General features: G+C 50.1%; 2 protein-coding genes across 2 annotated transcripts in view; both read left to right on the plus strand.

The window, feature by feature from the left end:
- TFF1 (trefoil factor 1) overlaps positions 1-1,789 on the plus strand; it is a 4,461-nt gene extending 2,672 nt beyond the window's left edge. Inside the window, exons 2-3 of the mRNA XM_017538624.2 lie at positions 694-846; positions 1,594-1,789. Coding sequence (XP_017394113.1) covers positions 694-846; positions 1,594-1,610 — 170 coding nt within the window. The 3' untranslated portion in view covers positions 1,611-1,789. The remainder of the gene's footprint in view (positions 1-693; positions 847-1,593) is intronic.
- Positions 1,790-12,730: 10,941 nt separating this feature from the next.
- Positions 12,731-18,168, plus strand: TFF2 (trefoil factor 2). The gene is made up of 4 exons (XM_017538601.2): positions 12,731-13,089; positions 14,169-14,318; positions 16,856-17,002; positions 17,980-18,168. The coding sequence occupies exons 1-4, from the start codon at positions 13,011-13,013 to the stop codon at positions 17,991-17,993; spliced, it is 390 nt and encodes a 129-aa protein (XP_017394090.1). The 5' UTR covers positions 12,731-13,010; the 3' UTR covers positions 17,994-18,168.
- Positions 18,169-23,194: the final 5,026 nt, after the last annotated feature.

Consider the following 23,194-nt stretch of genomic DNA (forward strand, 5'->3'; position numbering starts at 1 on the left):
TTGAGATGGAGTCTTGCTCTGTTGCTCAGACTGGAGTGCAGTGGCATGATCTCGGCTCACTGCAACCTCCCAGGTTCAAGTGATTCTCCTGCCTCAGTCTCCCAAGTAGATGGGATTACAGATGTGCGCCACCACGCCTGGCTAATTTTTTATATTTTCAGTAGAGATGGGGTTTCACCATGTTGGCCAGGCTGGTCTTGAACTCCTGACCTCAAGTGATCCACCTGCCTCAGCCTCCCAAAGTGCTGGGATTATAGGCATGAGCCACTGTGCCTGGCCCAGATCCTTAGACTTATAACAACTTCTCTGGTCTGAATTTCTGGGTCCCTCTCACCCGGCACAGTGCCTGGCTTTTGCCATGCTAGCTCCTGCTTCTCATACACACAAATGGTGCTCAGTAAATATTGACGTATTGAGTAAAATTTAATAATCATTTGTTGAAATTGAAGAGTGAATAAGTGACCCAGAAAGATGCAAAGTCCACAAACCCTGGGCCCCTTGCCTTTTCCCTGAGCGGAATGTTTGCACACCAGGAGGTGAGGACCAGGTCTCCCTCGTGTCCTGAGGGTTTTATATCTGCCACACCCGAAGGTTGCTGATGTCACCAAGAAGTAAGCTGGACCGGCGTGTGCACGATAACATCAAGGAACTCAGCCCACAACTTACCTTTGCTTCTTACCTGCTCGCTTTTAGAGACGTGCGTGATGGCCCCCCGTGAAAGAAAGAATTGTGGTTTTCCTGGTGTCACAGCCTCCCAGTGTACAAGTAAGGGCTGCTGTTTTGATGACACCATTCCTGGGTTCCCCTGGTGCTTCACTCCTAAGACCATCGACGTCCCTCCAGAAGGTACGGCCTTTTTACACCATGCTGGGGTCCGAAGATTTAGCATTATTTAGAAAAACCACGTGAGACCACAGAGGCTCTGATCAGCATCACCGGCTGTGCCTTTACCTCGAGTCACGGTGGCAGGTGGTGGCACCATGGGGTAGCCTGAGTCAGGCTGCATTCAGGTCCGGGGATAGAAAGGCAGGGCTGAGGGGCTGGGGAAGGGACCCGGCTTTCCCTGGCTTCTCTAACCAAAAGCCCGTGAACAGCCACTGCTGGTTACGCTTTCTAGCTTGCCTGGGATAGAGGGGGCAGGCATGACAAAACCTGAAGACAGTTCACATTTTCTTTTTTGAAGGGGCAGAGTCTCACTCTGTTGCCCTGGAGCTGGAGTGCAGTGGTGTGATCTCAGCTCACCACAACCTCCACCTCCCGAGTTCAAGTGACTCTCCTGTCTCAGCCTCCCGAGTAGCTGGGCTAACGGGCGTGTGTCACTGTGCCCGGCTATTTTTTTTTGCATTTTTACTAGAGACAGGGTTTCACCATAGTGGCCAGGCTGGTCTTGAACTCCTGACCTCATATGATCCACCAGGCTCAGCCTCCAAGACAGCTGGGATTACAGGCATGAGTGCCTGGCTGACAGTTCATGTTTTCTAAAGAATGTGCCTGTTGGTACTTTTAACTAAAAACTCTGTAATCATTTAAATGTGAAAGAAAATACTTATCCTCACTAAAGCATCTCTTCCTCCCTCCTCCTCACCCCCGTAGATGAGTGTGAATTTTAGACATTTCTGCGGGGATCTGCCTGCATCCTGACACGGTGGTTGGTCCCAGAGCTTGGCTGCCACCTCCACGGGACACCGCAGACACGCTCCCGAAGCCGTGCCTTGATTCTCAACACAGGTTGACTCCTCTGACTTTGACTACTCAAAATTGGCCTGAAAATTAAAAGAGATTGATGTTATTCTGTGCTTTTCAATCTTTTAAGAATATGAATGATTTTCCTTTCTTTGAAAGTGAAGCGCGGCCTTTCGCCCTGGCCTCTCGCGGTGGGTTATGTGTTTTCTGGGCTGCCTGAGCTGGGACAGGCATGGTAGAGGAGTGTGGGAAGCGGGGACAGTGGGACACGCATGAGACACCTGGCTCTTAGCGCTCAGGGCTGATGCCCGAGGACCAGATCTCAGGCTCCTTCCATGAAAGTGCAGAGTCCCCCAGAAGCAAGTCCAAGCCACACTCATGTCTCCAACTCTCCTGGCATTTCTTAACTACTCACCACGATGCCCCAGCCGCCAAGTGACACAAGTTACCTTTCCATGTATTTGCGTTTCCAAATAGAAATTGGCGTTGGAGATGAACCTGGAGCAAAGTGTCTGAGAGCATGGGTAATGAAAATTGCAGAAGGCGGCATGAGCTGACCCCTCCAGGAAACCCCCTCCCCATCCTGAGGTCTGAACTAACCAGAAAGTAGAACAACAGGGGAAGGATATCAAAGCCAAAATAGCACTTTATCCCCGCTGGCCCCTCTGCGCCTTGGAGAGGTTTGGGAGAGGGTTCCCCTTGACCTGGTCGTCCTTGCTGCAGGACCACAGCTCAGCAAGACCCAAGCCACCTGCACCCTGGGTTCCTCCTCCTCCCACTTGCCCCTACATCTGGTGCTCTTGTGCTGGCACAAATGGCACAATTATACTGGGGATGGGGTCCCAGGAGCTCCAGAAAGCTCCTACTCTCTGCGGCCAGCTGGTTCCAGGGAGGAAGAGGGAGGTGCAGAGCTAAGCAGGGCCAGCTCTTTCCACATTAACCGGTCCAGTAAATCACTCCCAAACCCTTGGGTGCTTGGGAAAGCAGGTAAAGTGGCCGAGAAGCCAGGAGGCACCCACCATGAAGAACCGCCAGGAAGCGCAGGCTTTCACCCTGGCCCCGAACCATGGGTGGAACAGGAAGCCCCCTGCCCCCTGCACACAGCAGCATATACATGAGCTGTCACAATACATGTTGTCACATATGTTGGGGGGCCACAAACACCTCCTCTCACCTCTCAGATGTAAGGAAGTTTTAGCTTCTCTTTTTCATCTATGGTATGTCTGATCTTACATTCTCTGTCTGCTAATTACAGGTAAAAACAAGGTAACTTTATTTAGTCCAATTCCTCTTAAAATTCAGTTTGTCTTCATAATTTGCACAGCTTCTATTGGTCACAGTTTTCGGGGGACGCACTGTTCAGTCTCTTACCTCGCTCCACCCCGACCTGCCCTCTCTACTCCTGGGTGGGAGTGAAGGAGCCCCTGGGTCTGCCCACACCCCTTGGATTCCTGCTGGCCCACTGTGGAGCGAGGCTGGGGGTTCTCAGAGTCCAACTGGCATGCGTCCTGTCCCTTCTCCCCACGGTTGCCCAGTGCCAGGAAGGTGGGCTTTCTCCTCGACATCTGGTAGTAGACTGTTTCCTGGATGTCCACCATCCATTCCTTCCCTTCTTTCTTACCTAGCTTGCCCTCTACAAAGAAAGGGGGGAAAATTCACTTTCCCAGCCTCTCTTTTAGCCAGAAGTGGCTATGCAATTCTATGTGGCTCATGAGACACAGGGGCATCTATTTGAAGGTTTTGGGGACAAATTTCTTCCTTGATGAAAGAAAGTGACTTCTGACTTCCCAGGCTAGCCCCTGCAGCCTGCCTTTAGGCGTTGTGGAAGGGAGGTGCAATGTGGTGCTGCAGGCAGCCATTCTATGATAATGAGGTAAGGCCCAAGAGCTAGAGCCTTAATAACCCTGAGCTGCTGATTTGAGCCCCTCACCCACCTCCAGACATCATGCTAAGTAAACCCAAGGGTGCTTATGGGTTAAATCACTGATAGTTGGGTTTCCTGTTACATTTCAATATGTTACCAAGGCCCATATCTTCCCTCTACTATAGAGCAGTGAGCTGATGGCCCAGCCACAATGGCCAGCAACAACTGCTCTCACCAAGGACAGCAGGCAGGGCCAGTTAACAAGGTGGCCTTCCTGTGGGTTTTCTGGGCCTTCACCCAGTGGATACTGGGCAACAGGGCAAAACTGTTTCTACTAAAAATACAAAAATTAGCTGAGTGTGTGGTGCAAGCCTTTGGTTCCAGTTACTAGGGATGCTGAAGTGGAAGGATTGCTTGAGCCCAAGAGGTGGAGACTGCAGTGAGCCAAGATTGTGCCATTGCACTCCAGGCTGGGCGACAGAGTGAGACCGTGTCAAAAAATAAAATAAAATAAAATAACAGCCCTTCCACTTCAGATCTGCTCAAGGCAGTTACATATCAGTTTATACTTGTCTTGTAAGCCACTCCTTGGCCTGCAGGCAGCACCCTGGTGCCCCCCCTTCCCATGCTTGTCTGTGTGTCTGGGGTCTGTGTGTCCAAATGTGCTCTTCTCATAAGGACACCAGCCAGACTGGACCAGGGCCCACCCTAACAACCCCACTGTAACTTGATAAGAGAAAAACTTCAGCTGAATTAAATGTAAAGGAGCTTAATGGAGCAACGAACCATTCACACATGGGGCAGCCTCCTAAGTTGGAGTAGCTCACAGGCTCCAGCACAGCCACCTGGTGGGAGCAGATTTATGGACAGAGACAGGAAAGCGACGTGCACAGGAAAAGGAGGTGAGGCGCGGAAACAGCTGGACTGGTTACAGCTCAGAGTTTGCCTCACTTGAACACGGTTCAGACAGTTGGCTACATTTGATTGGTCAAAACTCGGGGATTGGCACAAGTGTAGGCTATGGGTTGGTTTACACCTCCATCTGCTACATTCATGATGTACAGAGAAAACTTTAGGCCAAACTAAAATACATAAGGGGGCGGCTTTAGGCTAAACTTGATTTCACAATTTTAATCACCTCTTTAAAGTCCCCTTCTCCAAATACGATTCCATTCTGAGGTGTTGGGGGTTCCGGCTTCAACACAGAGGAACACAGTTGGGCCACAGCAGTGGTCTCTGTTACCGTGACCAAGGAGCCCTGGCCAAGGCAAGCTGTTACAGAGTGCTGTCACGATTGTTCATCACTGTTTGAGACGAGGCATTCTGCTGTGGATGACAGGAAGACAAAGTGGACATCGTGAAATTGGAGGGGTGTCAGGTGCAGATGGGGGCACGCGTTCGTAAGTCATGTTCAAAGCGGACGGTGAAGGAGTGGTACCCTGTGAGTTATGCTATGTGATGAGAAGGATGGAAACAGCAAGAACATCACTGGGGAGAGAAAAGGACCAGAAGCCACGTCACAGGGAAGAGATGGTGTATGCTAGGCTGACAACACTTTCAGCCCTGAATCAGCAGTGCTCGGCCCCGGAAATGCGCCGTAGACATGGGCTGCTCTGTGGATTGTGCAGGGCTGCAGCTGGGCTCAGGAGCCCTCGCCCAGGGGCTCTTAGACAAAGCAAGACCATGTGTCAGTCTGAGGCTCCCTCCACCTCCTGCTCCCCAGCTGAGGTTTATGTTATCATGACCCTGGTGGAGAAGGTGGAGTGGGGGGGAGGGCTCGAGAGTCCCTCACGGCCTGGAATTCCGGTGTGTGGTCCGTCTACCCTCCCACACCGCTATGAAGTGTTCACCTTCTCTTTCCCCTCATTTTCCACTACGTGCTGTCAATCGATTTAATAAGTAGCAGGTTTCACACCCTCATTTGGTCTGCACACCCCTCTGTTCTGCCACAGGCCATGTACTCAAGAGGCCACAGTTGCTTCTAGATAATTTCCCATACAACAGCAGGGTTCTGTTCAGGGCATGTCTTGAACTAAATGTCAGACCAGGAACTAATTCTTGAAGCCAAGTTGTGGCTCAAGTTCATATTTGTAGGGTCATTGGGAAAGATATCATTAACTTAAGAAAACTCCCTCGCCTTTCTTTGCAAGTAGAGGGAGGGGTGATTTGTTGCAATATTTAATTTTTATGAGTCTGATAGGAAACATCAGCTCATAAGAAAGAGACACACACCTGGCAAATCTCAGTCCTCATAACTTATTAGAAAGAATGGATGGCCGTCAGGAAGAAGGGGCTCCCTAACTTAAAGGTCCAAGCAGACAGAAGACACTCGTTGGTAACACAAGAAAAAATAGTGCTATTCTTAAAGGATTCCTGACTTGTTCTTCTCAGCTCTTAACAGTGCCCTGAGCTGGACATGTTTGAGCCAAACAGACTAAATTAGACCAAGCCATACATGGCCACACATGCATGAGTTTTGAGGGGACTGAGTGAACCTAAAGGCAAGTATTGGAAGGATTTTCTACATTTCATCTGATCTAGCATATCTCATCCTATATACAAGCTAACAGGTGAGTCTGCCACAGTTTCCTGGTTGCTGCCAGAAGACAGGAGATTCCTGGTTCAAAGATAAATGACTTTATCACTCATGCTACAGCAAACAGCATAAACAAAGGTTCCTTGTGTCGGTTCTGTTTTCCTCCAAGACCCACAAGGGACTGGGACTGGGATTGGCTCAGACAGGCGCCTGCGCACACAGCGGGTTGCCTAATAGAGAAGCCCTGGCCTGAGGCTCCTAAGGGACCGTAAGCTCCCTTGCTCTTTGCTCCAGAAGGAGGCACCTTATCCACTTTCTTATAAGGACACCACTTTGTGGTGACACAGACATTGTGACACAGATATCCTTGGAGAGAGATCTGGAAGAAAGGACTGTCTTAATTGCCTCCTATGCGTTTCATTGGTGGGGGGATTACACACCGCCCCCAACACCACATAGGTGAGGACAATAGCAGCTTGTGAGTCCCATATCCTTAGAGCCCAGGGGCTAAGGACACTGTGCCATGTGGGGCCACACAGAGGGTGCATTCAGGAGCAGAGTGAACAAGCAAAGGCTGTGGGAAGCAGGCTTGGTTAGTATCAAGAGGGTGTGGTGGCCAGCGGTTCCTACAGGAGGATGCAATTGACTTGTTTAAATAATTCTGTGGGCTGGCAGAAAACTAAAATCTGCTATTCACGGATAAGCAGGCACGGCGCCTGACGCCTTGATAGGGAGGGTTGTTTGGCTTGGGGACCTTATCCGTGGGAGCAGGGATGGGAGGGGAACTCTTGGTTAGGCTGCTTGAGGCCCCCTCTATTTTACCGGATGTCAAGGCAGCACTTAATATTGGGCCTCAATTTTAGGTCTTACACCATAAGGATAGTTTCTTATTCACAGGATGTGCACAAATGTGAGAAATTCATGGAGAATTGTCTTCCAACAACAGATATACTAAATATCTTATTTTCAGGACAAGATTATAGAGTGAGGAAAAAGGATTAAGGCTCATTTCTGTAACATTTCATTAAGAAAAATAGAATACAAATATTTCCTTCCATTGTCATTTTTACATTTTATTTTTAGACAGTTAAGACTATAATATAAGAGTGTGTAGAAATAAATGGCAAATTTCTATTCCCCAAACTCCTGGGATGTGCGTCGTCCATTTCTCCACTTGACTCCCCTCATTCAGTCTACCACGTGTCCGAATGAGGGTGGATTCTGGGGATGTAAACAGTGAGGCATGGGCTTGACTTGATCTCATCCTACATTTGCTTGCTGTGTTATTTGGGCAAATTATTTTGCCTATGTGATGATAAAATGAGGATGATCATTTTAGGCCTCCTTTGGATTGGTGTAACGATTAGAAAAAGCAAAAATAGCAGAAAGCAAAATTCTTAGAATAATGCCTGGCACAAGTAAACCTGTAGTACGTGTTAGCCGTTATCTTTGGTACAATTAATAAAGGACCCAGAAAAGTAAAAAATACACTCACAGTGTGGGTGTGGCCAAGTGTTATGATTCAGATAGATACAGGGCGCTGTGCGGAACTGGGTGAAGAGCACCCATCGTTATTCTGGAGGAAATAGAGGAAGACTTCCGGGAGGAAGTGGCTCCTGACTTAAGAGCTGAGGGAAAGATGAGCGTTAACCAGGCAGAGTAGGGGAAGGGTACTGCGGGGCGGGGGCACACAGGAGCAAAGGCTCCAAGGTGAACCGCAGACACATGTGTGATAATGCAAGGCCTGACAGCAGAAGGAGGTGGTGGCACATGTGGAGTCCAGTTCATTCATGAAGCGTCTTGCTTTTCACACTCAGGAGTTTGGTCTTTACCCTCCAGGCTGTGAGGAGCCAGGGAGTGACAGAGAAGGGACATAGGTTTTTATTTTACAAAAAGTAAGCAAGAGTTTTTTTTTTTTTTTTCTGGGTAGGGACAAAACCATTTTCATTTTAGAGTCTAGTTAGGAGATAGTTGTAGTGAACCGAGTGAGAAATCCTGCAGACTGGACAGAGTTGTAAACTCGAATGCTGACAGAGTCCAAGCAGAGGCCACAATTGAACAGATTCGGCCAGGTGGGAACTGGCTGAAGCAACCTGGAGAATTCGTGTCCTGTGTTAAGGGGTGCTCATGATTTCAGCCTAAGCATTTAAACATTTTCTTTAAAGTTCCTTGAAGAGCAGATTTGCAGGTGAGAGCTTCTCTAAACTTTTGTTCACATGAAAATTGTTTGGAAGGACATTTTCTGAGTGCAGAATTCTGACTTTCCCCTAGCCACTTACACATGTAATCCCACTGTCTTCTGGTTTGCATTATCGGAGAAAGTCAATCATTATTGTTATTACGTTCTGCTCCGTGCCATATGCCTTGGTCTTTGCCCATTTTCTGTTGCTAAGTTGAAACTGGTAATTTGTAAGAAATGAACTTTATCTCTTACAGTGCTGGAGACTGGGATGTCCAAGGTTGAGAGGCTGCATCTCTTGAGCGCCTTCTTGCTGGTGGGGTCTCAGATGAGTGCCAAGGCAGCCCAGAATATTCCATGGTGAGGGCACTGTGCTCAGGTCAGCTTAATGTGCTAGCTCAGGTCTCTCCTCTTATAAAGCCACCAGGCCCCCTCCCATGATGACCCACGAATCCATCATCCCATGAATCTATTAATTCATGAGCGCAGAGTTCTCATGATCCTACATCTCTTAAAGGCCTCACCTCTCCATACTGCCACAGTGGGGACTAAGCTTCACCATGAGTTTGGAGGGCACTTTCAAACCATAGCAGACTTTTTCTCCAGCTGCTTTAAGAGTTTTTAAGTCATTGGATTTTCAACAGTCAGACGATGCTGTGCCTTGATGTGGTTTTACTTTGGTGTTTATCTTCCTTGAAGTTCTTTGAGTCTCTAAGATTTGTAGGTTTATACTTCTCATCAACTTCACAAACAATCTAATGAGTATTTACTCAATACTCATTCTTGATCAAGTATTTCTTTAAATGATTTTTTTCTCTTCTCTCCTGCTGGTACATCAATTACATGAATGTTAGACAGCTTGACATTGTCTCACAGGTCATTGGGATCCTGCTTATTTGTTTAGCCATTTTCACTGCATGCTTTAGTTTGGATAGTTTATCTTGCACTGGCTTCATTCAAGTAAACTGACCATTCCTCTGCAGTACCTAATGGTATTTAATTTAAAAATCTATACAGTGTATTTTTCATTTCAGATGTTGTATTTTTTATTTCTAAAATTTGTACAATTTTTAGTTTCCGTGTATCTATTTAAATTCCTTTTTGTTCCTTTATTATATTATGTTTTTTCTTTCAATCTTTGAACATTTTACGCCATTTCTAAGTCTGTTTTCATTCCCTGATTTTTCTAATGATTATGGGCCATGTTTCCTAGCTCTCTCCACACGTCTAGTAACTTCTGATGTTGTGTTAGACATTAGGGGTGTTATGTTGTGTGTTTAGGTTTTACTGTCTTCATTGATAGTGTTGAAAGCTTTGCTCTGTTAGGTAATGATATTGGTTGACTTTTTTCCCCCAAATTCATATATGAAGCCTTAAATTCCATTACCTAAGAATATGACTACATTTGGAGACAAAGTCTTAAAGGGGGTAATCAAGTTAAAATGAGGCTGTCATGGTGGGCCCTGATTCAATCTGACTGATGTCCTTGTAAGAAGAGAGGCACCAGGGTTGTGCATGCACAGTGGCAAGGCCATGTGAGATATGGGAAAAGTTGGCCATCTGCAGCCGAGAGAAGCCTCAGTGGAAACCAGACTTGCTGACACCGTATCTTGGACTTGTGGCCACTGGAATTGTGAGAAAGTACATTTCTGTTGTTTAAGCCACACAATTTGTGGTATTTTGTTATAGCAACCTGAGCAAACTCATACAAACAGTTAATTTACTTACAGGTTAACTTGATTCTTGCAAGACTTGTGTTAAAGTTTTGTTAGAACAGGTGTCGAGTAGCTTTCCCCTAGAACGATCAGGCTTCCTTTTACGGCATGGCCTTTATGGAATGCTGGAAGTGGTCAGCACCTCTGGCTGCTCAGAGCTCAAATGATTTCCAGCCTAGTTGTTCAGTTCAGCCTTCCCAGTGATTGTTCTGTCCCCAGGAGCTGTTTTGCCTGGCTTTGTGTCATGAACAGTGTAGTATTTGATGAAAAGCTCAGAGATCCCCGTTTATATTTCTGGAGCTCCCTTCTCTTACCCTGAAAACCTGCCTGCCTCAGAAGCTTCCCGTTCCGGCCTCTGTCTCCTCAGCCCGGTGGGGCTGCAGTGCTCTTCAGTCTCCCCTCCCTATGCTGTGGTCTGGAGAGCATCTCCAGGAAACCATGGGGCTCCCCACATTGCTTCTCTCCTCTCAGAGATCACTGTCTGACACTGCCTGCTGCTCCATATCTGTAGAGAGTGACTTCATGTAGTTTTAGAGTTACTTACGGTGGGAAGCTAGCCTGGTACCAGTGACTCGACAGTCAAAAGCAGAAGTCTACCTGGGTGATCTCTGTGGTGGCTCCCATTTGTTGACTTTCTTTGTGAACTGATGGACAGCATCATCCCCAAAGTATGCAGAAGGACAGTCACAAAGAAGGAGGGAGCCAGCCCTGAGTGCCCGGATGGTGCTGAGATGATGCGTTTAGAGTGGCGAAAATTGATGGCATGTGTTGGCCTCACTGGGCAGATGGTGTGGGCACGGAGACGGTGGTGCAGTACAGCAGAGGGGAAGACGGTGGGTGAAGTCAGGCAGGAGAAGAAGGAAGGAAGGAAGGAAGGAAAGAGAGGAGGGGCTCCCAGAGGGGAAGCTGGGGGGTTAGGAGGTTGGAGGGCTTTAGGATTTAGGCAAAGGTGTGGTGGCAGTAACGGAGAGAATGTTCGGAGCTTAGGATACCCTGGGCAGAAAGGACATTTGCATACCCTCTTTCAGAGGTGGAGCTTGAGTTCTGAGTTGGTCACAGGAGGGTGGCAGGAGTAGAGTGGGGATGGGAGCTCCTAGAGATGAGGAAAAATAAAATTTGAGAGACTGTGAATGTAGATGAAGCGCCCACCACATTGTTAAAGATGGCTGGGATGTGACTGAGTCTTAGCAGGACAGGACAGTGAACTCGAACTCGGTGCCGAAACCCCTAACAAAAGGGACAGGCTGCACCAAGGTCGGGACATGACAGCAAGGCGGGACTCTGGACATGGCTTCCCTCCCCGCCACACCTCCAAGGAGGATGGTTTTGCATGAGGGTGAAGACTTGGGGCTCAAAGTCCACGTCCAGCCCCCCAGCCTGAGCCCACGTGATGGGGTGTGGCCAACGAGTACAGTTGCGGAGGCTGTGCACAGCTCCACTTTCAACTAGCAATGCCACTAGACTGCAGGCATCCCATCTAAAGTAATGGTTTCCCAGCTCTGTGGGCACTTGGTGTCCCCACGTGGGGGCCTGACCAGGATTCCAGGGAAGCCTTCCCAGGAAAATGTAGGCTTCCACCAGGGCCAAGAGACTGCGAGGGACCGGGATGAGGGTGACAATGAGTGGTCTCTTTAGCATGGGTCAGGCGGTTGCAGCAGGAATCTGAAGGGGCTGCAGTGGACAGTGTGAAGTTGCGAGGGTGGGGAGGAAGCGGAGAGGAAGGTGGGTGGGAATAGGAGAGAAAATGAAGACTCAGGCACTTACGTTGTGATGGTGACTACAATGACAGGGAAACTGACCTTGCCAGAGCTTTCAAGGATTGAGTCCCTAGTGTGAGCGTCAGTGGTGAGCCTGGAGGCACTTGAGCCAGACCCAGAGGAGCCTGGAGGATAAAGCCTGGAAGACGGGGGCCGGGAGGACGGGGGTCAGGAGGACGGGGGCCTGGAAGATGGGGGCCGGGAGGACGGGGGTCGGGAGGATGGGGGCCTGGAAGACAGGGGCCGGGAGGACAGGGCCTGCTCTCCAGACCCCGAGGACAGCCCTGTGGCAGACCAAGGATACTGGATTCCCTGTGTCTTTGGGCCCCTGACTGCTCAGCCATCAGAAACAGACTTACAAACCCTTGTCATTTCCCTGGCCTGGGGAATGCCAGGTGTCCCTCTGTCCTTCCCACCATGCTTCCCCTTTCTTTTGGGGTGTCTGCCCGCTGGCTGTGTTCTCTCTGTCCAGTTTGCAGACTCCGTCTCCAGCACATCCCACCTGGAGCAGGGCAGGGGCTGCACATCCTGCCCCGGGCAGGGTCCCAGGTGCCATCTCTTACCAGCTGTCCCAGGTGCTGTCTCTTACCAGTTGTACAGCATTCCATGGAACAAAAAGAAACGCTTTCAGGGGTGGGCTGAAAATGAAATTATTAAAACCTGCCTGCCCCAGGCTGCTCTGTTGACTCTGTCAGCCTTGTCTCCATGGAGAGCCGCCCCTCCTGCTGAAGATGGGACAAGGGGCTTCGTGCCGTGGCTGGGGAGGCTCTAACACAGCCCCGGGAGCAGATCTTCCCTCCTCTGAGGTGCTTCCCTTCCTCGGGGAGGGGCCTTTTCCATACTGTCTGCTGGCCTGTTCATTTTCCCCAGTAAACTTGGCCCCAGTTCTTTCTAAATTCCTGTGGTGCCCACACTCCCTATCAGTAGAAATGCATGCTTATCCCTTCTTGGGTGTGACCCTGTGTGTGCCCGGCCCCAGACCTGCACGTGGCTGGTTTTCCACGCTGGCAGCCTGGCATGACCCAACTCCCTGGCCAGGGCAGGAAGAGGCCTCGCCGAGCAGGGAGAGAGTCACCCCGGCCCGGAAGCCTTGCCTGCACAGGGCACGGCTGCCCCTTGCCTCATCTTCGCCTCCACGGTGGAAAGGCTGGGGCCGCGGGGCAGGGAAGAAAGGTTATCTGTGCTTGTTGGACAAACAGAGAGGAGATTATAAAGCACGCCCGGCGGAGGGCTCCATGCATTCTGCAAGCCGCCCTGGGGTGCAGCTCAGCTGGACATGGGACCACGGGACGCCCAGCTCCTGGCAGCACTCCTTGTCCTGGGGCTCTGTGCCCTGGCAGGGGCTGAGAAACCCTGTAAGTGACAGAAGGAGAGGGTCTTCTTAAGTGCCTTATTTCTCTTGAAAAGAAAAGCACAACCATAATTTGAGAGGGGAAATTGCTATAAAGGCATTTGACAAGGCGTGTCAAGGTGTGTGGGATTTGCCGCTGCTGGGGTGGGGGCTCTGAGAAGGGCCTCCCTCCGAGGGAAAGGCTGTGTGACCGCAGGTGTCAGTGGGCCCCATGCAGGGTCAGGAGGCCATTCCCACCAAGGGTCCTCGGAGTCCCAGAGCACTTACCTGTCCCCTTGATCTTGGCCTTGGGTCCATCTGTTCAGCCTCTTCTAGAAGGATTGTTTTGTTTTGTTTTGTTTTCTGAGACAGGATCTGACTTGGCAGCCCAGGCAGGAGTACAGTGGCACGATCTTGGCTCACTGCAATCTCAGCCTCCTGGGCTTAGGTGATCTTCCCACCTCAGCCTACTGAGAGCTGGGACCACAGGTGTGGACCACCATGCCTGGCTAACTTTTTTTTTCATTATTGTTCATAGACACAAGGTTTCGCCATGTTGCCTAGGATGGTTTTGAACTCCTGAGCTCAAGCAATCCGCCCCCCTTGGCTTCCTAAAGTGCTGGGATTATAGGTGTGAGCCGCCGTACCTGGCCTTTTAAACATTTTAAACTAACATAAAAATGTCAGCAAACCCCATCAGTTTTTCAGGAGGCAACTGCATTGCTCAAATATGGGCAAGATAAGACTTCATGTTTCTCTGTGTTGCAACCAGACAATAGAGGCATCCCCTAAAACCCTGAAAGGAGGAGCAGCGTGGGCTGGGGTACCAGGGTGGGGCTGATGGGGGTCTTCAGACAATAGAGGCATCCCCTAAAACCCAGAGAGGAGGAGCAGCATGGGCTGGGGTACCAGGGTGGGGCTGACGGGGGTCTTCAGACAACAGAGGCATCCCCTAAAACCCGGAGAGGAGGAGCAGCGTGGGCTGGGGTACCAGGGTGGGGCTGACGGGGGTCTTCAGACAATAGAGGCATCCCCTAAAACCCTGAAAGGAGGGGCAGCATGGGCTGGGGTACCAGGGCGGGGCTGACGGGGGTCTTTCCACAGCCCCCTGCCAGTGCTCCAGGATGAGTCCTCATAACAGGAAGAACTGCGGCTTCCCAGGGATCACCAGTGACCAGTGCTTTGACAATGGATGCTGTTTCGACTCCACTGTCGCTGGGGTCCCCTGGTGTTTCCACCCCCTCCCGAAGCAAGGTAATCTTCCAGGGAAGCCACACCCTTTTCCTGGGCCAGCAGCCGGCAGCCCAGGACCCAGCTGCACAGGTGGAGCCCAGAGCAGGGGCTGCAGGAGGCCCAGCTGCGAGTCTAGGGCTAGCCTGGGTGGGTTCGTCTGGAGCTAGCCCAGGCTGGTTAGTCTAGGGCTGCCTAGGTTGGTTAGTCCGGAGCTAGCCCAGGTTGGTTGGTCTGGGGCTAGCCCAGGTTGGTTGGTCTGGAGCCAGCCTAGGTTAGTTAGTCTGGAGCTAGCCCAGATTGGTTAGTCTAGGGCTAGCCTAGGCTGGTAAGTCTGGAGCTAGCTCAGGTTGGTTAGCCTTTAGTTATCCCAGGTTGGTTAGTCTGGAGCTAGCCCAGGTTAGTTAGTCTGGAGCCAGCCCAGGTTGGTTAGTCTGGAGCTAGCCCAGGTTGGTTGGTCTGGGACTAGCCCAGGTGGTTAGCCAGGTTGGTTAGTCTGGGGCCAGCCCAGGTTGGTTAGCCAGGTTGGTTAGTCTGGGGCTAGCCCAGGTTGGTTAGTGTAGAACTAGCCCAGGCTGGTTAGTCTAGGACTAGTCCAAGTTGGTCAATCTGGGACTAGCCCATGTTGGTAAGTCTGGAGCTAACAAAGGTTGTTTAGTCTAGGGCTAGCCTAGGCTGATTAGTCTGGAGCTAGCTCTGGTTGTTTAGTCTGGAGCTAGCTCTGGTTGTTTAGTCTGGAGCTAGCCCAGGCTGGCTGGTCTGGGGCTAGCCCAGGTTGGTTAGTCTGGAGCCAGCCCAGGTTAGTTAGTCTGGAGCTAGCCCAGGTTGGTTAGTCTAGGGCTAGCCTAGGCTGGTTAGTCTGGAGCTAGATCAGGTTAGTTAGCCTTTAGTTATCCCAGGTTGGTTAGTCTGGAGCTAGCCCAGGTTAGTTAGTCTGGAGCCAGCCCAGGTTAGTTAGCCTGGAGCCAGCCCAGGTTGGTTAGTCTGGAGCTAGCCCAGGTTGGTTAGTCTGGAGCTAGCCCAGGTTGGTTAGTTTAGGGCTAGCCTAGGCTGGTTAGCCTGGAGCTAGCTCAGGTTGGTTAGCTTTAGTTATCCCAGGTTGGTTAGTCTGGAGCTAGCCCAGGTTGGCTGGTCTGAGGCTAGCCCAGGTTGGTTAGTCTGGAACCAGCCTAGGTTAGTTAGTCTGGAGCTAGCCCAGGTTGGTTAGTCTAGGGCTAGCCTAGGCTGGTTAGTCTGGAGCTAGCTCAGGTTGGTTAGCTTTTACTTATCCCAGGTTGGTTAGTCTGGAGCTAGCCCAGGTTAGTTAGTCTGGAGTCAGCCCAGGTTAGTTAGTCTGGAGCCAGCCCAGGTTAGTTAGTCTGGAGCTAGCCCATGTTGGTTAGTCTGGAGCTAGCCCAGGTTGGTTGGTCTGGGACTAACCCAGGTTGGTTAGTCTGGAGCCAGCCCAGGTTGGTTGGTCTGGGGCTAGCCCAGGTTGATTAGTCTGGGGCTAGCCCAGGTTGGTTAGCCAGGTTGGTTAGTTGGGGCCAGCCCAGGTTGGTTAGTCTGGGGCTAGCCCGGACTGTTAGTCTAGAGGTAGCCCATGTCAGCCAACAACGAGTTGAAAATGTCCCACCCATCCCGTTTCTACACCATTAGTTTCTTCAGCAGACATGTGTTTGTGAACTCACCAGTTTTATTTTAGTTGAGAAAAAAAAAATAGATCTCATCTACCTTTTGAAATGTGACTTCTGAAGAAGCTTCAACAGGGAAATGAAGGTATTTAACAGGACAGTAGTAACACAGGGGCTGACAGACCTCAAATGTTAGGGAAGGAAGTGAAGCCTTCTAGGGTTCTTTGGGAATGAGTTTTATGTCAGTGCATGTGATCAGGATCACATCATAACATTGAAGAGTGCTCAAAAGAAGGCTGCATGTGTGCTGTGCACCCGTGTGCATGGAACCGGGCGTGCCCTTGGGGGAAGGGCGATTCTTTCCCAAGATTGTTGCTGGGAGGCTTGTGAGGCCCCACAGGGAACCAGGCAGATGTTGGGTTATTCATAAGCGCCCACAGCATGGCAGTGTCCTTGAGTGTCAGTACTGTGTCCAAATGCTTTTCATCTTTCCAAGGTGCCCAAAAATCTTTTCTCACCTTGGCATGGGGGCCAGCCCATTTACAGAGGAGAACATTGAGTCCTGAGAGGCAAAGTGATTTCCCCAAGGCGGGAGACACCAGAGCTTCTGACTGTGACCACCCCACACTGGGCCCCACCTTTGGGAAGGACAGGCCAGCCAAGTGTCACTGGGGCTGACAGTAGGTGGTCCTAGGGGCTGACACTTCCACAGTCCTGGGGGAGGCGGTCCCAGGGGCCCACACTTCCACAGTCCCCAGGGGAGACCGTTCCTGGGCCAACACTTCCACAGTCCTTGTGGGAGGTGGTCCCAGGGGATGCTGCCCCTGGCAGCCACTCATGATCCCCGGAGGCTGCAAATCAGGTATGCTTTCAGAGGAGGAAGTGGTGGAGCTGTCCAGTGCATCGCAGGCCTGACTGGGTCTCTGTGTTGTGCCTGTCCCGTTGCAGAGTCAGAGCAGTGCGTCATGGAGGTCTCTGCCCGAAGAAACTGTGGCTACCCAGGCATCAGCCCTGAGGAGTGCGCCTCTCGGAAGTGCTGCTTCTCCAACCTCATCTTTGAAGTGCCCTGGTGCTTCTTCCCGAAGTCTGTGGAAGGTAACGCCACTGGGGGACGCTCTGTTTGGTTCCCGGACAGATGATTTCTCCTCTATCTATAGAGGTGGGGTGCGGGGAGGCTGTCCCAGGGCCAGCACTTCCACAGTCCCTGGGGAGGCAGTCTTGCAGGCTGCTTCACAGGCTCAATGCCATCGAGGCAGGGGCCCTTGCCTCCCCTAGGATTCTGAAGGCAATTCCAGAATGTTCTTGGCAAAGACAGCATCTTTTCCGTAAATGTATAGCCTCCAGCATTGCTACTGCGTCATCTGTCATGGTTCCAGAAACAGCAGCTCCTCCCTGTGGCCTCCCCATGTGTCGCCATGTTCAGCGGCATCGCCTATTTTACTGCAATTCGATCTGTGTTTTAAGCGTCTTGCACTGCTCTGGGTACTACAGAGGGCCAACTCCAGCAGACCTGGACCCTCCTCCCGTGGCCTCTCCACCCTCCCCTACATGACCCCCAGTGACAAACATGGCCCACAAAGTCCTGCTCTGGGGCAGTCCTGGGAGGGTCCCTCGCACAGAGGTGAATGGGTCCACGTCTGCCACCCGCTTAGTTATAGTGTGTTCCTGACACGGAGCGTTGCAAGATAAAAAAAGACCAAGCAGAAATCCAGATCCAGGAAAATAGGGAAAGAGCGCTCTGGTCCTTGAAGGATGCCTTTTTATTTCCTTTTCTTCGGATATCAAAGTACTCCAAAGAGCAAAATGTTTAACGTTCAGGATTTTCCACGTGATTTTTTATAGGACAAAAGGTCCACCTAGAAAATATTTGCTTGTCTGGGGAGAATGCACCCCACAGAGGAAACTCTAGCCTGGAGTGGGGGGACTTGGTTCCTTTACACCCTTTCCCGGGAGGGGCTCCTTCTTCAGTAGGAAGCTCTTGGTAAAGCGACGTGCACTCACCCCAGCTTCACAGCCTAGGCTCCCCCATTTCTGCGATTCCCTTACCAACCGTCTTGCATTTGAATTTCTAGACTGCCATTACTGAGAGCCGCTGGCTCCAGCGAATACATCAGGCTCACCGGGTGTTCCGAAACAAAAGGGGAAGCTTCACCGTCTATCAGCTTCATAGCTCATGAAATCCTGGGCTGTCTGAATCGTCTTTTTATCCTTTCAATGGCCTAACGTACAATTTCTTTAAATAAAACTCTTAAAATCTGCTACATTTCATTTTGGTTTCATTAACACACAGATGGTGATGGCAGTGTGCATGTGTACACATGTATGGGTGTATGTACACATGTATGACGATGTGTATATGTGTGAATGTGTTCATGTGTGTGTGTACGTGCAGGGTCTTTGGGGTGTTTTTTTTGAGATAGAGTCTCGCTCTGTTGCCCAGGCTGGAGTGCAATGGTGCCATCTTGGCTCACCTCAACCCCCTCCTCCCAGGTTCAAGCTACCTTCTTGCCTCTGCCTCCCAGCTGGGATTACAGGTATGTACCACCACACCTGGCTAATTTTTGTATTATTAGTAGAGACAGAGTTTCACCATGTTGGCCAGGCTGGTCTTGAACTCCTGACCTCAAGTGATCCACCGCTGTAGCCTCCCAAAGTGCTGGGATTTCAGGCATGAGCCACCATGCTGGGCAGTTTTGATGTCCCTTAAACTTTTCTAGGAGAAAAAAATTATCAAATACTTTCAGGTTTGTCTAAAAGCAATAAAAAAGTACAGCACGTAAGTAAATTTCAGAATTTGCAATCACTTGGTAACTTCTATACTCGGTCCTTTTTATGAAAACTCAAATGACTAGCCCTAAAAACCTCTTGGAGTGATACGTGACCTCAGATTGCAATTGCAAAATCCTTTCTCTTTGACCAAATGCTTCACAGACCCCTTGCTTTTGAAATGAGTGTGTTGCAGCCGGTAGTCTCCCACTTCCGAGGGGAGCAGGGACGGGGCTTGGACTGCGTAAGCCAAAAATTCTCTCCCAACTCTTTGCTTCTGTGTTTTCTGGCTTCCCCCTGAGAGTAGCTTTGGTAACTGCTAACATTTGAGGGTATTCGAGGGAGGAAGTTGACAGCATTTCATTAAGGCAATACCAGCCGTGGGGAGATCGCTGCATGAAAGATTCCTGTTTATTAATTATTATTATTATGTTTGTACCCATTTACAGGGCCCATGTGCAGTTTTGTTACATGCATAGTTTACATAGCAATCAGGTCAGGGCTTTTAGGGTGATCTCGGACATCGTACCCATTAGCTTCTCATCACCCACCCCTGCCCCTGTCTGCCATCCACATGTGCCTTGCCCGCCATCCTCTCTGTGTGCACGTGTACACGTTTTTAGCATCAACTTACCAGTGAGGACAGGCGAGATTTGACTTTCTGGGCCTAGTTTTTTTCATTTAAGATAATGACCTCCAGTTCCATCCAGGTTGCTGCAAAAGACAGGATTCCATCCTTTTTCACTTCATTGTGTGTATATACCACTTTTTAAATCCATTTACCTGTGGATGGACACTTAGCTAGATTCCGTATCTTTGCTCTTGTGAATAGTGCCATCATAAATGTACAAGTGTGGGTATCTTTGATAGAATAATTTCATTTCCTTTGGAGAGAGAGCCAGTAGGGATTCCTGCACTGAATAGTAGCTCTGTATTCAGTTGAGAGATTCTTGTGCATCTGCTGTAAGGGGTCCCGGTGTCATTTAGCTCGGGAGTGCAGAGTGGATGACACTACGCCAGCCTTTCTGTTGCTTCCACCCTCATCGCTCCCCCAGCCCAAGCCGACTGGCTTAGCAAATGTGTTAGTCAATGGCCCACTCCCATCACCCCAGAAAATCCAAGGCCTCTGCCTGTCAGGGTGGGCTGGGGCCAGTGCCACTGGCTTCCCATTGGAAGATGGGAATATTAGGAAGTGCTTCCTCAAGGGACGGATGTGGCCTTACATCAGCTCTCGGAATGCCCGCTTTGGGGAGGAGGCCACATACGGCCTTGGGTCTCAGCTGTGTCTCTATCTTGCTTACAACATCATGTGCTCAATGAACATTGGCCCTTGTTGGCAACATGGGGTCTCAGAAACACTCAAGATCATCGGGTGACAGAGACGAAGTCTGGTGTTTGTGAATTTATTCTTCCCAGAGCGCTGTGTCCTCTCTCGTCTGTCCTCCCAGGACACTTAGTTTATGGGTTCCGGGGTTCCTGGCCACACTGGCGGCAAGGCCAAGGCAGGTGGGCGGATTCCTGGAAAGGGTGTTTGGCGTGCTCTCCAGGGGCCTGTGGATTACCTGTGCCTCCGGGTGGGGAGTGTGGAGGTTCTGCTCCCGGGGTTGGCACTGGGGCCTTCTTGTGTGCCGGGTTGGGTAAAACCTTCTAGTGTCATGTCTTTTCAGGCAGTTTCTGGTCTGCGGACCTCTGTTCTTAGGCAGAGTTGTCTGCAGGCCGCCTGGCATAAGGCTCTGGGCGCTGGAACATCTTTAATATGTGGGCACTTGTGTTTCCCAAGGTGTCTTTCTCAAGAACTTTCTTCTCATCCCAGCACTCCAATCCTACTTCCTTCTTTAGAAATTCTCTGATGCATGAAGCCCCCATTTTCTGAGCCAGTGCCTATATTGCCCTTCTGACCCTCGAGCATGGATTCCAAAGCAACTTCCATTGTGTTTGCCTGGGCCTGGGCTTGGGGGTCCATGGGCCATTCTGATCTGTTTCCAGTATTACCGCTCTCGTCCGATTCAGCACCATGAGTAAGTTAATCAACCATGTGACACCTCAAGATAGTTCAGAGTGTACCACCCCCTTCCTCCTCCTTTGAGGGGTTCCCCCGGGGACCCTGGAGCAACAGCTGGTGACATTTGAACTCACCCCTTGAGCAAAACAAAGCTTTGTTTTTCTTTCACCCTCTTTTCCATTTTCTCCCCCATCACCCCCCCCCCACCCCGCTTCCTCCTGGGATCCCCAGCTGCTCTCGTCTCCTCTGCTTGCTCCTGGTTCCCTTCCCCTCTGTTCCCTCTCCATGCAAAAGTTCCCACAGTCCCCACCCAGTGCAGGCAGGGACCCCACGGATAGCAGAGCAGGTGAGGCATCAACCTAACCAGGACAGCCACTGTGGCCCTCAAGTCAGCTGCCCGCTCTCCCCACTCCCTGGGCTCCCCAGGTCCCTGCTGGCTGATCCAGGTACCAGAGATGCCTTGAGACGCAATTAAAGGAGACAGGGTTGGTCAGCTCCTTGGGGCTGGGAACAACAAGAGCTGTCACCATGTGTGCGGGCTGATGTCCCAGGCAGGTCACTGTGGAGGGGTTTTTAAAAATCTCTCAGATTCTCAGGCTTTCTCTTTGTAAAATATGAGTAATGATTACATCCCTAGCAGGATTCTGATGATAAATAAAAATACCGTTTGTGGCCGGGTATGGTGGCTCAGGCCTGTAATCCCAGCACTTGGGAAGCCAAGGGAGGAGGATCCCTTGAGCCCAGGAGTTTGAGACCAGCCTGGGCAATGTGTTGAGACCCCATATCTACAAAAAATACAAAAAGTCGCTGGGCATGGTGGTACACACCTTTAGTCCCAGCAACTCAGGAGGCTGAGGTGGGAGGATTGCTTGAGCCCGGGGAAGTCAAGGCTGCAGTGAGTCGTGATCACGTCACTGCACTCCACTCTGTCACACTGCCTGGGTGACAGAGTGAGACCCTGTTTCTAATAATGTTGGAAATAGATGCTCTGTGCTGCAAAGAAAAATTAGCACTGAGACAAAGGATCTTCTAGCAATACAAGTTTTGCTTCCTGGACTGCAGGAAGGGTATCCCTGCTAGCCGTCTTGCCATGAGAGTACAATGAACAAAGGAAAGCAGGCATGTTTATCCCTCGTGCATTTGGGTTCGTCCTTACTGCTGTGTCTGATCTCTGTTGGCTGGAGCCAGACCTGACGATGTAAACCAAAATCCAATTGGCTAACAACTTAAAGCTTTTCTAAACAGGTAAAAGCAATGGAGAGCTGGGACATGCCTGTGAGCATGCCCAGCACAGATATCTTGGTTAAAGTACAAGGACATAGAATGTACTACGTGCCTGTGAGCATGGTGTGTTCAACAGCTACATAGGATAGGGCTTAGCAAGGAGTTATTAGCACACTTAGGATTTATTCTTTAACAAGAAAGGAAACTTTAAAGAGAAGTTTTCCACTTCCCACAAATAGTAATAATAAATGTTTGTGACCTGCCTGGTGCACACAGCAGGCTCCTGCTATGTGGAGCTCCTGCCAGAGGCCACCGGTGGCCTCGAAGTCTTGTCCTGCGGTCTGCTATAAGAAAGCCTCTTCTACATGCTGCACAGGGCAGCTGGCTTGGCCTCCATAATGTGGGTAGTCCTGGAGAATACACACTTATTCTTTATATACTCACTACATCTAGTGCTCACCCCATGCACAGTCATGCACGCATGACGCTTTGATCAGCACTGGACCTCATAGATGACTGTGATCCCATAGAGTTATAATGAAGCTGAAAAGTCTCCAACACCTGGTGACATCAGGGCCATTGTGACGTCAGAGCACAGCGTGTTACTCAGGCGTTTGTGGGAGGGCTGGAGTCAACACACCTACTGCACTGCTCGTTGTATGAAAGTACAGCACAGAAAATCATGCATACACGTAATACTCCATATGACAATAAATGCAGTGTGACTGGCCTATGTACGAACTATACTTTCTATTGTTATTTTGGAATGTACTCCTTCTACTTATACAAAAAAAAGGTAACTGTGAACAGCCTCAGGTGGCCCTTCAGGGGGTGTCCAGAGCAGGCATTGGTGTCATAGGAGGCGGCAGCTCCCCACGTGTCCCTGGCCCTGAGGACCTTCCAGGGGGACAAGGTGTGGAGACGGAAGAAGCCCGACCCTGCAAAGGCTGAGGTGACCGTGTGTGTCTCAGCTTTTAACAAAAAGTCTAAAAAAGTAAAAAAATAAAATAAAATTAGTAAAAAGCTTATAGAATAAGGATGTAAAGAGAAAATATTTTTATACAGCTGTACAATGCTTTTGTGTTTTAAGCAAGTATTAAAAAGAGTCAAAATTTTTAAAAATTAAAAAAATTATGCAGTAAAAATGTTACAGTAAGTTAAGGTTAATTTTATTATTGAAGAAAGAAGAGTATTTTTATAAATGTCGTGTGCTCATGTGAGTATAAAATCTGCAGCATGACATGGTGTCCTGGGCCTCCGAAGTCACTCGGCACCCCCTCCCTGACTCGCCCAGT

This window comes from Cebus imitator, unplaced genomic scaffold, assembly GCF_001604975.1.
Source record: "Cebus imitator isolate Cc_AM_T3 unplaced genomic scaffold, Cebus_imitator-1.0 Scaffold112, whole genome shotgun sequence".
NCBI lineage: Eukaryota > Metazoa > Chordata > Mammalia > Primates > Cebidae > Cebus > Cebus imitator.

What these genes read in the sequence shown, in the direction of transcription:
- TFF2 (XM_017538601.2), top strand. Translation starts at nt 13,011, where the DNA reads ATGGGACCACGGGACGCCCAGCTCCTGGCAGCACTCCTTGTCCTGGGG. An exon ending in GGCAGGGGCTGAGAAACCCT is followed by an intron (nt 13,090 to 14,168) that starts GTAAGTGACAGA and finishes GTCTTTCCACAG; the next exon opens with CCCCCTGCCAGTGCTCCAGG. An exon ending in CCACCCCCTCCCGAAGCAAG is followed by an intron (nt 14,319 to 16,855) that starts GTAATCTTCCAG and finishes GTCCCGTTGCAG; the next exon opens with AGTCAGAGCAGTGCGTCATG.